This window comes from Balearica regulorum, chromosome 3 (assembly GCF_011004875.1).
Source record: "Balearica regulorum gibbericeps isolate bBalReg1 chromosome 3, bBalReg1.pri, whole genome shotgun sequence".
In the NCBI taxonomy this organism is placed as follows: Eukaryota; Metazoa; Chordata; class Aves; order Gruiformes; family Gruidae; genus Balearica; species Balearica regulorum.
Genome location: NC_046186.1, coordinates 125746480 through 125760624, shown reverse-complemented (window position 1 = coordinate 125760624; position 14145 = coordinate 125746480). Strand labels below are relative to the sequence as shown.

General features: G+C 49.8%; 2 protein-coding genes across 6 annotated transcripts in view; both read left to right on the top strand.

The window, feature by feature from the left end:
- The window catches only part of KIZ (kizuna centrosomal protein), a 47719-nt gene extending 41573 nt beyond the window's left edge, over positions 1 to 6146 (top strand). For all 5 annotated transcript variants that reach the window (XM_075749972.1, XM_075749971.1, XM_075749970.1 and 2 more), the window contains 2 exons: positions 4072 to 4115; positions 5908 to 6146. In XM_075749972.1, coding sequence (XP_075606087.1) covers positions 4072 to 4115; positions 5908 to 6011 — 148 coding nt within the window. In that variant the 3' untranslated portion in view covers positions 6012 to 6146. The remainder of the gene's footprint in view (positions 1 to 4071; positions 4116 to 5907) is intronic.
- Positions 6147 to 9548: 3402 nt separating this feature from the next.
- The window catches only part of XRN2 (5'-3' exoribonuclease 2), a 49292-nt gene continuing 44695 nt past the window's right edge, over positions 9549 to 14145 (top strand). The window contains exon 1 of the mRNA XM_075749968.1: positions 9549 to 9721. Within this exon, the coding sequence (XP_075606083.1) occupies positions 9647 to 9721 (75 nt within the window). The 5' untranslated portion in view covers positions 9549 to 9646. The remainder of the gene's footprint in view (positions 9722 to 14145) is intronic.

The following is a 14145-nucleotide window of genomic DNA, read 5'->3' as shown; positions in this document are numbered from 1 at the left end:
GGGGCGATGTTTAACACCGGGCTGGCCATCGGGGGGCACTCCGGCTCCGCGCATCCCCCCAAAACCGCTCCGGGGTAGGGGGGGAACCACCACCTTTGGTGGGGCTCCCAGGAGAGATCCCAAAGGTTTGGGGCTGGGAGCGCTCAGCGTGGGGCGATGCTGGACGAATACTGGTGGGCAACGGTTTGCGGGGAGAGGCGGCAGCATCTATCTCAACACTCTCCAACGGGGTTTAGTTCTGCAGCGGTGCCTGGCGCTTTCCAGCACAGCTTCATCACAGCACTGCGAGGCTGTCTGCCACCGGTTCCTCTGGGCAGGAACGTGGGTTGGTTTTTGGGTTTTGGGGTTTTTTTTTCAGCATGGTGTATCTAAGCAGAGAAGAGTCTTAAATGTAGCTTGATACAGACCTTGGTATTCTAAAATAAAGATCATCCTATTTGCAGTGTAACTATTTAAATTCAATACTGTTGCTCCAATTCTGGTGTGTTGAATGGATTTTATTTTTTTTTTTAGTTTATACTGACTTTCCAGGGTGAGGAACACTTCTGTGATGCCCAATTTCTTGTAAGCCATCAGCAGAAAATGCTAGAGCCATCGGGTTTCTGCAGGGGCTGGCAGGAAAGCCTGTGACCACGGGGGCACCAACCTAGACAGTCACAGCACAGCCGCTGCCACCGAGCAGCCCGGCTGGCTCACTCGCAAGGCTTTTAGATACTTCTGGGGAAAAAACCCCACTTTTTAAAGACAAATCTGCAGCTCTATGTCCTCACATATTGCTGGGGAGAGGCTTCACCACTTCTCTTGCTGCGGGTTCGTAAGCACCACCCCGTGAAAAAGCGAAGCCGGATTTGTGTTCCGCGGGTGCTGCCGGGCGCACAGGACGGAGCCGCGCAGGCTCGAGCTGCTGGCGAGATTAGCGGGAGCGTCGGTGCTGCCAGCACTCTGCGGTGTGTTTGTTTTTCTGATAAAACTTGGTGTTTGAATGGCAGTTTTCCTCTGGGTGCTTGAGTGGGTTTTTGTTGGTCTGGTGGTGGGTGGATTTTTTTTTTCCCCCTTCCCTTGACATTCGGGTAGCTTTTTTGTGTCTGGGGGGGGGAAGATAAGCAACTGGGCATCTCTCTTGTTTTGTTTTTCCCCCTTGGCATTTGGGTGTCTTCTTTCACTCAACACTAAAATATAGAGGTTCAACAGGTGCTTTAGCAAAAAGATAGGCTAAAGTAAACATGTTTCTGCTGGTTTTCAGTGAGCCATCTCTGTTAACTTGGCTTTTGTTGGTCTGGTATTTTCCTCTTAATATTAATTTTCTTTACAGAGGGAAAAATATTTTCTCTGAGCTTTTTCATTTCTTATTGTTGCAGCATCTTCAATACAAAAAGCCCATTTCATCCAAGTAAAGGAGAGATTAAAAGGCCCTTTGAAGTTAAACTGGTTTGGGTTTTTTCTTTGTTAAAGCCCGGATTCAGTTTGGAATTATTTTAGGGAAGAAGCAAATGTGTAAATGGATATCGAAGGGTCACAACAGGGGATTAGTCGAGGCAGTGCAACTGGCCTTACTTCATTTACGCTCCTAAAATTTCTCGGCGGAGGTCCGTGTGGTCATTGTGTGCTCAGTCTGCCAGATGATAACTTTCATGATTGAACTTGCCAATTCCTGAACGCGAGTGTTTTGCAAGGCAGAGGTCCTCTTGCATCGGATCAGCCTTGACTAAGGCTTCAGACACAACTCAAGGATTTTATTCCCTGTTACACAGCTATTGTGCAGCGTTCTCCAGCCTTGCTTTGGCGGAGCTGCGGTTTCCGATCTGGCCTCTCTGCTGCCCCGGCTCCGTTTTCCCCGTCTCCCCAGGCGCTGGTGAGCCGACAGCTTTCATGCCGAGCCTCCGCTGATGCCCTGTTCCCGTCTCTCTCACGCTAGGGCCCAGCTCCCGGCGTGCAGCTGCAGCTCTGCTGGGAGCGAATCGCCGCTCCAGGGCACCAGGATGAACCCCAACAAACGGACGGGTTTGGGTCGAGGTGCCCGAGCCCCGGTGCTCCCGTGCCCCACCTTGTGCGTGGTGGTCCTTGGTGTGGCAGAGCCTCGGGGCCCGTCCTCTCCTGCCTGATCCGGGCTTGGGCTTGAGAGAAGCCGAGAGGGAGAGGAAAAAAAAAAAAAAATCACTTGTAGGGACCTCAGTATTCCCTGAACAGCGAAGCCCCACGCGCCTTCCCTCCTTGACGAGGGGGACGAAGCAGCCGGCAGCGGAAGCGGTCGCTGCCAGCCGCCTGATCTCGTTTTACTGAACTACTTGAGGATAAAACGGTTCTCGTGCGGGCTGCCGCAGAAGTCACCTCTCAATTTGAGGCTCAGCAACAAGTGGTTTCTCGTTCTACGCCCAGGGGAAAAGCGATGCAGCCGCCGGAGTTGCAGCCTCTCGAGAGCGTTTTTACGGGCTGAGCCTGGGATGTGCCGGAGCTCCTCCTGGGAAGCGCTGAGGATCGTGGAATCTCACCAAAGCGAGCAAGAGTTAAGGGCGTGCAGCGTATGGCGGGACTCAGCCCGGGGCCCAGACTTAAAATGCTTGCTGGAAATACTGTTGAGTAAATGTATTTGAACGAGAAGCTGAAGTATAACACAGCGTGGGGGTTGAGGGAAACGGAAAGGGGTTTGGATGGCATGCTAACAAAACCTCGGATAAGCATTTGAAGGCTAACTTAGTTTTTTACTTGAGGAAATAAGAAGTTAATATTATGTCGCATTGTTAATGCTCAACCAGTCCCGTTACTCGTTACGAGGACTGAGGCCTCAGTTGGGTATCTTGGTGGGACTTGGGCTACGTGTAACACGCCATTTCCGGGAATTTTTTGTGTATCTGCAGAGAGGGAGCTTGTGTGCCCGCAGCATTCACAGCCTTTAGAAAAGGAATGAGACTTAAACAGCGTGAACTTTCCTTTATTTAAAAGGGAAAGTCTCTGTAACGTAACGAGATTTCCCCCTGCTTTAAGTCTAGCTTTCCAGCTGCGATCCCAAATTCTTACCGAATGCAGTGGGCTAAGCCAGGCAGTGAATCATCTCTGCTTTTTTTGTGTATCTCCTTCACAGCCGCCTGCCCAACAGTAGTTAGAATATTTTTAACTCGCACTTTAAGCACTTCTGTATCAGCTGCCCTGTCTTCACATGGAACGGAGCAAAACGCATGAAATTTTTGACAGCTGATCAGGTCCCGCTCTGACTGCGGGAACAGCTTCAAGCTGCAGCCTGATGTTTGCTTGTATTTTACTAGTTCGCACAGTAATGTCACAAATATCTCTGATTTTTGTTGGAGTTGATTATTAAAATCAGCTGAAGCTTTATTTTTAGAGCTTATTGCAGGACCATTAATATAACAGTTAATTCTCCTACATCGTTGCCCCTATGTGATTATTTCACAGCACCAACACAATACGTACGCTACACACAAAAGATCAAAATGATTCCAGCTTGTTTGAGAGATTCAAAAGGGCCTGTGATGCTCCAGGCACAAGAGCAGTCATTTAGCAGAACAGAATCGCAACTGCACATACATCAAGGTAGATCAAAGGCAGCCGGGAGGTTGCACATTTACATAGGGACGCGGGTGATGCTATGGGAACCCGGTGGCTGGGCTGGAGGAGCGCGCCGGCAGGAAGGGGCTGGAGAACCTCAGTGGGCAGCAGTGGGGGTGCTTTTATTTGCGTTTGCTTTTTTTTTTTTTCTCTCTTTACTTTCCCTGCATTATCTGAAAAGCTGCAAAAGATAGACGGAGCTCTGCTCCTTTGTGCCCCTAATTCACTACTGGTGTAAATCCGCGCTGTTACCGAGGGATGGCTCCAGGTCACGCTGCCTGAACATCTGGACCCGTGTCCCTGCTGCATGGTAATTCCTCCACCTTTTAGAAGACATAAAAGTGAAGAAACCTTTGATGAAATAGTTATTTAAAAACAGAAAAGTAATTACAGAAGTTACTGATTTTTTTTTTTTTAACCATCTCAGTTTTTAAAAAGAAAAAAAGTCAACTGACATTCTCTTAATTTTGTGACATTGTGCTGATTATTTGAAATCTTTCTCTTTTACAGGACTGAAACCAGGAAGGGAACGGTGGCAGCTATAAAAACCAAAGGTAAACCCCCAATGTTATGCTATTTAAAACAGATGTCTTTCTAAGTGCAATTTGTATTGTGGAAAACCTCTAAGGACAACACCATGGAACCATATAAAATATGGGCCTAAGGAGATGGGAATTTCCCTGTCTCTACACAGAAAATAGTTGACGATGACAAATTCTGGACGAGAGAGGATGTGTTTTGTAGTGCACTGGCTGTGGAAGGAGCGATCTTTGCTTCAGGGTTTAGATCAAACAGTGGTGAATAGCAGGGAGAAAAGCTAAAGAAGGAAACCCCGCCGTTTCCTATCCTCCCATTGCAATACAGGGTGCAGCGGCAGGCGGGCAGCAGCATGGCTGTGCACACCTACAACTGGTAGGCAGCAGCACATGTGTGTGCACACTTACAACTAGTCGGTGCACAAAGGTGCCCGTGCACCTGCAACAAAAACCCCAGAACAATTTTTTTTCTGTGAACAAGCAGGCTTTCTTTTAAGTGGGCGTTGGGGCCCTGTGTGCTTTCCTTCTCCCCGGCATCTCGTTTTTCTCTCTCTAACCCCCAGAAGGACCCCCGGTGTCTGAAGTCACCTCTGACAGAGCCTCCCGTAAGCGAAGTCAGCGCGGGGAGCAGGGAGAGCTCTGAGCTGAGCACTCCCCAAGGGTACAGAAGATGTTTTAGCGGTGCGGCAGCTGAGCTGGCTTAAGGATGCCATACGCGATGGCTGCTCTGGGGCTGTTTGAAAGGCGCTCCGCATCCCCCGTTTCCTTCTCTCTCAGGGAGTTGGGGGTTTGGCACCTTTCGGCGTGGGAGCGAGCGCCGGGTGCAGCCAGCACCACTCTGCCCTTCCCGGCCGAGCGCAGACCTGCAGTCCGGGGGGCCAGGGATATAGGATGAAAGATGCAGCTGCTGCATTTGTAGATAAGATGTTTATGTAGCTCGGGGCCATCAAAAGCCCCGAACGCATTGAGAGCGCCTCAGTCGAGCTGAAATCCCCGCGTGAGGTACGACAGCCTGCCCCTCTCCTGCCGCCTGACTCCCTGTCGCCCAGTCTTGCACCTCGCTTGGGGCATGGCGGCCGTCGTGCTGCCTCGGACGAAGCGCAGCCCTCAAAAGCGGTGTAGGAGCAGGCAGGCAGCGCGGCTCCGCAAGGGATCGGGCTTGACCCACGCTTCCCGCGTGCCAGGCTTTTCGCTTCTCTTTTGTTCCGCAGGTCAGATGAATTTACGTATTGAGGCGTCTCTCTGGCACTGCGAATTTAAACGTGATTCTGTTTATTTCAGTAAAATTATTTGCTAGTTCCCAGAGCTGTTTGTTAAAGCCGTGCAGGTCTTTGCAGTCCGTCTTGCCTGCATTTGATCCTATCTCAAAGTGGTGATTTTTCACATGTGACATCATTGCCATTTTTATGCCAACTCTGTGATGTCATGGTCAGACCGTGACTTCACCGCAGGGTCAAGTAGAGAGAGAAAGTGGAAGATAATAGACAAAGCCGTAATTCAGGCAGCAGCTGGTCAAGTAAATTGCTTGGAGTGGAAACGTTGTCCCAAGCCACCTCGAGGGCTGATGGAGTGGGACCTCTGGACGAGCCCGCTGGTCAGCCACAGCAGCTCAGTGTCGCAGACCACGCGTGGTGACAGCTCGCGCCACCGGAAACACGCACCCGGCTCTCGCAGTCTTCAAACCTCTGACCTGCTCGATAAGCTGTGGTGTCTGTCTGCCTCCGGAGAGCTGTAAAATGATCCCACCTGTGACATAAAATCTTTTCCATGTTTATGTCATTTATAATTTTTTTTTTCTCCTCACCCACAGCTTTCTGGGGTGAATCTGACGACAGCAGCTCCGAGATTGAGGCCGCTTTGCGCCCCCAAACTCATGGTACAGAAGAAGATGAATTTGATGATTTCTATGATTGATTCCCCCCGCTTCTTTTGGGAAGAAACAACCAACATCATCTTGGACATAGTGAGAGTGCTGCTCTCTAAAGTGCAGCTCATCGCTTTATAGCCAAAGGAAATTTAGATGCAGAATAAACGTTCCTCAGTACTATACACGGCCTCCGGGAGGGTGTGTGTGCGCTTTCTCTTAACCACTAAGTCTTTTCCGTACCTGATGTCAATCCTGCCCCTAAGACTGAGCTGATTTGGGGGGGGTTTGGGGAATAAACCTGGCCGCTGCTTTTGCTGCACTGCGAGCGGAAAGACCGTCCCCTTCCCATGCTGGTACATATTCTAATATTTTGACTGCAGAGCTAGATGGGGTTTTGAAAAAAGCAAGCGAGCATTCTGGGTATGCATGCCTACACCCCGCAGGGTGGGCTGGCATGTTTGATCTTTATCTTCTGCACCAGATCAAGAAGAAGAAATGCATAAAATGTACATTTCTAATTGAGCGCGTTTTGGAATAGAGCAGCATTTACATGTGGCGAGCCCCAGTGATTTTCTGCGTTTCCTTGCTTTGTAAAATCCACACTGGCATTGCTGTGTGGACATCACAGTAATTGGATGACTCTAGGAGCTTCATGCATTTTTAATTTTCTTCTTTTAATTCCTTTTATCTAAAATTAAGTTCATTAAACATGAGATTTTCTTTCGAAGGGAGAAACCAGGGCACATATTAAAAAAAATAAAAAAATCTGTTCATAATTACGATCAGTTCAAAAGCAAAAAGCAGCACCCCAATTAAACTCCTCTGCAAAGCAGTATTGCATCTTTGAATACAGGCACCCATCTTTGGGCCCAGTCCATCAAAACCAATTTTAAAATGGTAACAATATTCAATTTAATAAAAAGAGCGTGTAGCCCGCGACAAGCTCGAGAATACGAGAGGAAGGCTCGCAGAAGGCCTGAAGGGGAAGAGCCCCTTAGTACAGGTGCTTGCTGTAGTGCCATGGGTTTCCATTTGGCGCTGGCAGTGGTGCGGGGTTCAGCGTTCCAAGAACAGGAAAACCCAATGCGCAAAGGACGGAGCTGGCGCCTGCGAGCCCAGGGCTGATGGCGGGTGTGACGGTGGGACTCGACCGGAGCTGGACGTCACCGGAGGCTTTACCGTCCCCCGCTGTGCCAGGGCTTCCGTGCCTGCTCCCTTCAGTGGCTGGCCAGCCGGTGCAGCCAGCAAACGGCCCCCTGCCCTTCCCCGATTCTAGGGCAGGTTTGGGGCATCTCAGCGGGCTTGCCCCGGCAGCGTGTTGGAGGGCGGTTGTCCTCTGCAGGCCTGTATCGGGGCCGAGGGCTGGGCCCGGCTCGTTGCTCCTTCCTGCTTTTTTCCGATTGCCCCCACGCCGCAGTAATTCATCCCCAATGGTCCTTGCCATCTGCTAAATGTAAGCTCACAGGTACGCCGCGCCACAGGCAGGCTGCGGCTGCGTGACTTTGCAGTGAACCTCAGACCAAGGTTCATCTGGAAAAAGCCTCTCTAGCAGCCCCTGCTAAGTAACATGGCACCCAATCTGCGGGGCCTTTGTAGCTTTAAGCTGCTCCCGAGCGATCCGGGGTTCTCGATGTCAGCCCGCTGTGTATCTCCTCATGCGATATGCGGCGCGTTCCACTCCCTGGGTCCAGCTCAGCCCGTGACAGATGACAGATGGCTTTGGGAGCGCTGCCGAGGCAGTATCTCTCTTTCGGTGTTGAAGCGATAGCCGAGTTCCTCCTGAGCGTTATTTATTATACTCTTATTGTGCGCGGGCTCATTAGATGCAAAACATTCTGCCAGTCACCTCTATTGCGCTCCTTCACAGCTGTCATACCAGCAGCCCGACGACGATGACGGATGATGCTGATGGACAGGGGGACTGTAATCAATACAGCCCGAACAGATTTAAATCAGCACGCCACTCATCTGCGGAAAACACTGCAACGAAAAGTCTTCCCGTATTCCCGCGGTGTACGCGCAACGACTCGGCGCTGCGTTCTCTTTTCGCGAGGCGAAGTTTCACCTCACGCGCCCGTACGTCCGCTGACCAAATCAAGCTCGCGTGTAGGGGCGGACAAAAGGGGCAATGACAGAGCTGGCGTCGCTTCCCAGGAGAGAGGAGCTCATTTTAGCAAAAACTTAATTTTTTTCCAAGGAAATGCTTGTTGCAGTCTTAATTTTTTTCAGCGCTTGTTTACGCAAGCAATTATAAGATAAGGTGATCATGTTTCATTTGCATTTGCTAGGGCTGCTGTCGTCTGTTTTCTTCAGCATTATCAGAACAACAACTGATTGCCCATCAATACAAACAAAATGTTCATACTAAGCCGCCTTGCTCGATACTAAATCCCAGGAGGAGAAGCACTACAATGGGAAACTTCAATCAGGGTACGTTTTGTAAGGAACAGATAAAGGACGATCTTTCGCTGATACCGCAGATGCGGTGCCAATACAAAGTTGCTGGGGAAATTTATTCAAGTCACAGATTTTATTAAGAGGAGTGACAACAGAAAATGGCTTAACAACAGCTAAGTGAGGCTAAGAATAATGAGAAATACAATATTGGGTTAATGTGTTCTACAGCAAATTAGCAAGGCAGCAAGGTTCCCCCCCCCCCCAAGTCAGCGGCACTGACTCAGTAAGTGCTGCTGAGGTTTGTTATTTTTGTTAATGATTCCCAGGCTGCTTTTTCATGTCCTCACCCCCGTCACTGCCCTCCTAATGAAGTCGGCGTATAGCGACAGGACACAGCAGAGCACAAAATCTTCCTTGTGTTAATCCCGTTTAATACCCGAAGGTTTAATTCCATTTCAACGTTGTCAAACGGCTAACTTAATAGTATTTGCTTATGCGACGGGCAAAGCGATGGGCCTGGGTTTCTTTACGCTGCCTCTTGCCGCTGCCACGGGTGGCACGGAGCGGTTTCACGCTCCTGGATTCTGCTGCCCACCTGCCCCTCTGACCCGCTGCCAAGAGCCCCCAGTGCCCACAAGCCCCCCCCGTGCCAAGGGACCCCCTCTCCTGGCCAGGGAAAGGCCTCACGCCCAGCCTCCCCCTCCACCCGTTTCCTTACCACAGCAGTAGCTGTGACGGTGCGGCCGTGCCCTGAACCCCTTCTGTCACCCGCCTAAACCACCCCACAGAAGCGGGAAACCACCCCGCATTGGCAGCTACTTTTTTTCCCCCCTTCCCGACGAGGTTTCCTGTGACTCGCAGGCAGGTTTTCACACAGAGCCTGCTGCCTCAGGCGCACGTCTGCTCTCAGCCCTTTCCCTTCCGCCTGTCACCCTTGCGTCTGAGGAGCCCCCGGCGGGCCCAGGGGCGCGGTGAGGCGGCGGGACCCTCCCGGCAGGGCAGAGGGAGCTTGGGAGGAGCCGGGGAGGGGGGAAAACAGCCCGGGGACAGCCCGCAGACCGACCCGCCGCCTCTCCCCCCACACCGCCATGGCGCCTTCCCCCCTCCCCGCGCCTGCGCACTCTAAGATGGCGGCGACGCCGCCGCGTGCGCCTCACGTGACTGCCCCCTCCCTTTCCCCCGCCGCCGCCGCGGGCGCGCGCGCTCTCCCACGGTGCCCCGCGCTGCCCTCTGCCCCCGGAAGCGCTGCTCGTCAGAGCCGCGGTCCGGCCGCCCCCGGCCCGCCATGGGAGTCCCGGCCTTCTTCCGCTGGCTCAGCCGCAAGTACCCCTCCATCATCGTCAACTGCGTGGAGGAGAAGGTGAGCCGGGCCTCCTGTCCCGGGCCGGGCCCTCTGAGGGCCGCCCCGTGGCTCCAGGGGGCCCGAGCAGCGCGGCGGGCCGGGGCGGTTCGGGAGGCAGTACCCGCTGGTGCTTCGTGCCCGCCCGTACGGTGCCGCCTCTGGGCCCCCGGGTGCCGTTCCGGGCGGCGGGGGGTTATTGGGGTGCGGGGTTTTTCTCGGGGCTCTGCACTTTGGATTCCGGTGAAAGCGGGCGGTGCTGAGGGGACCTTGGCGGGGCCGCCTGGTCTCCACCGCGCTCGCGTGTGAGGGCGGCCGGGGAGGCGTTTGGGGCAGGGAGTCGGGGTTCTCCCGCAGTTTTCTTCCCTTCGGCCGGTTTGTGGAAGTGCGAGCCCTGCCCGGCCTGGCGGCCGCTGCCTTTGTGTTGCTTCGGGCAAAAGGAGTGGGTGTTATGAAAGCGCCTGGCAAAGCTTGTGGTGAATGGGGAGCAGCGGGGATGCTCCTTGCTGTTCCTGGGTTTGTTGCAGTGTTGGTTTGTTTCAGTGTATGTTCTTCAGGGCCCCTGCTTTTCAACAACTTTTTTTGGAAACTACAAGTTGCGGCAAGCTTTGGGACTGCTTGGAAATAAAAGCGAAGCTGCCCGTTGTGAAAACAGTAAGGAAATGCGAGTATAACTGGCTAAAGATAACTTGTGGGTCTGGAAACTCATCTGTCTCCGTGAGACCGCCCTGTTTGCCAGCGGATCAGTTCCGGGGTCCTGCTCTGATGCGGCCTCAGGAAAGCTGCTGCCAGCACAGGAGTGAGACGCTTGAGGAGGACCTGGGCTGGCCTTAATAGCTGCACGGTTTTATGTAAGGTTAAAGTGGTGCCTTGGTGTGCGTATGGTCGTACGCTTCCTTGTGCCCTCACGCTCATAGCGTTTGAGCACTGCGCAGTTATATCATTTTCAGGTCTTACTAATTACTGCTGTAAGTCTTCTCTTTCGTGTATTAGTCAAGTCTGCAGTTGTACCCTTTAACCTTGAGCAGCTTCAGCTTTTTTTGTCTCATTGCTGATACTTTCTAGTATAGGAGAAATACCTCCTGCCCAAACAGGGAGCTGATTTTTTCCAAGGACTTCTCTAAAACGTGGCTTTTTGTAGCGACAGAAGATGCTTTTCGGTGAAGACTTGGTCCCCAACCTAGCTGCTGAACCCCACAGGTGGTCTTCACTGACCCACAACTCGTAGCAGATACGGTTTGTTGATCGCTTTAAGCTGGCTGGTGACTGCCTGTAGCTTATATTTATCCTCTCCCTTGCAGCAGCGCAGAGACCTGTGTGGGTATCTGGGGAACCCTTTCTAAGAAGTAACGCAGCTGAAATAACGTGTGTTCGTACACTTTTGCTAGGCAGGGTGTCGGGCTGGTTCTTCTGCGCACGCCGCTGCAGCCACACGAATGCTTGTGCCGTCGTCAGGGACGCCGTAGGAGGTGGGGGGGGGTGACAGCGAGGGGGGAGGGGGTGTCTCCCTTCAGACTTACATTGGATTTGAATAGCAGCACCGTCGTAACTTTACACCACAGTGAACACGGTGAATTATTCTTTTCAGGGCCAACCTAGCCAAAGCTTTTCTGAGAAGACAAACTCTTGAGTTTGTGCTTCCCAAACTGTTTTTCCTGTACGCTTTTCCAAACAATTTGTATCGTCTTTTCTCAAGTTCTACTGGCCGGGTTCTACTCTTCTTCGTGGTGCTGTTTTGGAAAGTTCACGTCCCCACTGCTGAGCGTGTGCTGTGGCTTCTGTCTTTGCGCTACCTCCTGTCCTTCCCTGAGAGAGACCTACCTCGCTTTTGGGAGACAGTGGGCTGCGAAGGAGATAGAAGCGTGCGGGCAAGGTAGAGAAGATAAGGGGAAAGAGAGTGAAGTGATTGAATTGTGTGATGACACTGGGGGTTTTGACTGCATGTATTGCCTGCCTGCCTTCAGCGAGAGTCCAGTGTATGCGAATGGCAGGCAGCTCAGTTTTAGGATTCAGTTCTTGTTACGGGCAGGGTGTTTTTGCCTTTCCAATTCAGGTTATGAAACAGAATCGTAGCTTTGGATTAATCAAATGTTGCACAGTTAAAACTGTGAGTTACTCTTTTGCTTTTATGGCCGTTGTGGTTTCAGGTAGCCTCCCTCAGCGCGAGAGAAGCGTGAAGTTTATTTTACCTGTAGCTGCAAGAAGTGAGTTTTTTACTCCAGTGGGTAGATAAGAAGTGAGGATTTGTCTGCCTGGGGGGAACTATTACAGAAAAAGGCGGTTTGTGGGTTTACAAGTATAGCTTATTAGCTGCTCACACGAATGCTTACTCTGGAATAAGCTGTTGGCAGCTAGCAGTGATTGTTCTGGTCACTTCACCAAACTCCTGGGTTTCATGTCTCTGATGTGACCTACTCTGAGGGTCTGGGTAACCCTGAGTTTAGAGGGCTTTCAGGGACACTGCGTCACGACGGCGTCTGCCGGGGAAAAGTGGGGGGCAAGGCTATCGGGCGCAAGATAGCCTCGGCAGCGGTAACAGCAGAGAGCCCCCCCAGGTAAAGCTTAGTTGTGATGCTTTGAAGCAGCATTCTTCTGATCAAAAGGGCACCAATAGAGTTTTGACAGTATAAAGTCAATTCTTTTACAGTTTTGTCTTTACTGTAAATAGGTGTTTCACATTTTTGTCTTACAAGCTTGTCCGGCTGTTTCTGGATGATGCTTTAAGATGTATTTAAAGGCAGTCACGATTTAAACAGCAAATATATCTGCAGTCTGGGACAGCTAAGGACAGTTTTCTCTAAGAGCAGAAGACTGATCTCTTTCATCACACTTGTAAACATTTAGATGAATCTTTATTTAATCAAAACTGTTCTAGTGTTTAGGTAAAATAAAAGCTTATATAGCCTTGGTTTTACTGAGTTTGTGATTGTATGTCCTTCTGGATTTTTAATAATTGAGCTTGTAATAGCAAATGTTCCTTACTAAAAGAAAAGGAAAATACAACGTATGAAATAAGTGAAGTATTGGATCCTGATGTCCTCATCCACGTTGCTTTGTTCCAACTTAAGAGCACATTGCAATTACAGTAAGGACAGCACATGGATAAATCCTGTTCATTACAATTTTTTTATATTCAAATCTGGTCATAAATTTGAGAGCAGACTAGGACAGTAGTGAGAAGCTGTGATTTGTCTTACTGTAGATGAATTTAAACTTCTCTCACAATGTAATCAGCCTTGTGTGTATTTTAGGATTGCTTATAAATCTCTCTAATCAGAAATTTTGTATCTCCCGGTAGTTTGTCTCTTTGAAATATTAAAAAGTTGATCCTTGTTCTCTAACCTTGCTAGATTATTTCTTTTTCTTAAACCTGATTAATCTTCTTCTTAAGCTGAGCAGGAAGAATAAGAGGAAGATCTTGAAGATGATATAAAATCCGGAGAGAATATTCGTAATCAAATTCGTATGAATTAATAAAGCTGCAACTAAAGTATCATATTTGAAGATCTATTTTCAATGGTTTCAAAAGAGGCTGTAGATTAAAAGTGAACAGTTTAGTTCTATCACAAGAGATATCACTCCCAGATACTTAAACCTTTTACAAGGCTGTTACATTAAAAATCTGATAGGTTTACGAGGATGTAATGGTAAAGTTGCTGACATAGCGGTATGCAGATGAAAACTGAATGGCTTTCGAAGCCGTCTGAAAGAGATCATACTTACTTTGCTTTACCTTCAAGACTGAAAATAAGATCTGTGATGGGGGCAGTTTTATTTTCCATATCACATAGTTGTAAGCCCTTGATATCTTCTGAATCACAGTTAGCTCTGGCAAGAGGTTTGATGAAAGATCAAGTAGAACACAAGGCAAGCTTCTCGTCCCGTTATCTGATGTAAAGCAGAGCAAATACTCCTCTTTTAAAATTGTAGGTCTCGGTTGCCCAGAGTAACTTTATTAGAGCTGCGAGCTACAGCACAGCGTTGGCACCTGACAGTTTCTGCTAAAACCGTGTGATTTGTGTGTGTCTGTTCTGGAAAGTTCAATAAAGGAAGCACGCAGCAGGCAAGATTTCGTCTGTCAGGATTTGGCTACTTTGGATGAATAGTATAAGATAGATGTGAATTAGCAGAATTTCACCTGTTTTAAAGAAATGAAATAGAGGGACTCAGTGTTCAGTTATTTTAAAATGACTTCACAAAATTGCCCTGAAAGAATTCCATTCATCTCTAACTGTGAAAAATGTAAATACTGGATAAAGTCTTATTTTGCTTTAGAGGTTTTAATTTTTGCCTTTTAGGACTGGGATAAGTTCAGCTAGTTCTGCCACTACTCTAAGCAGGAAAATTGTATGAAAGTTGATGGTTCAATCTCTAAGTTTTTCCTTGTAAATCTGGTTGGTTGAGCTGTGTATAAGGGAGGTGGGGAACTCCTTAAAAGAGTAGAA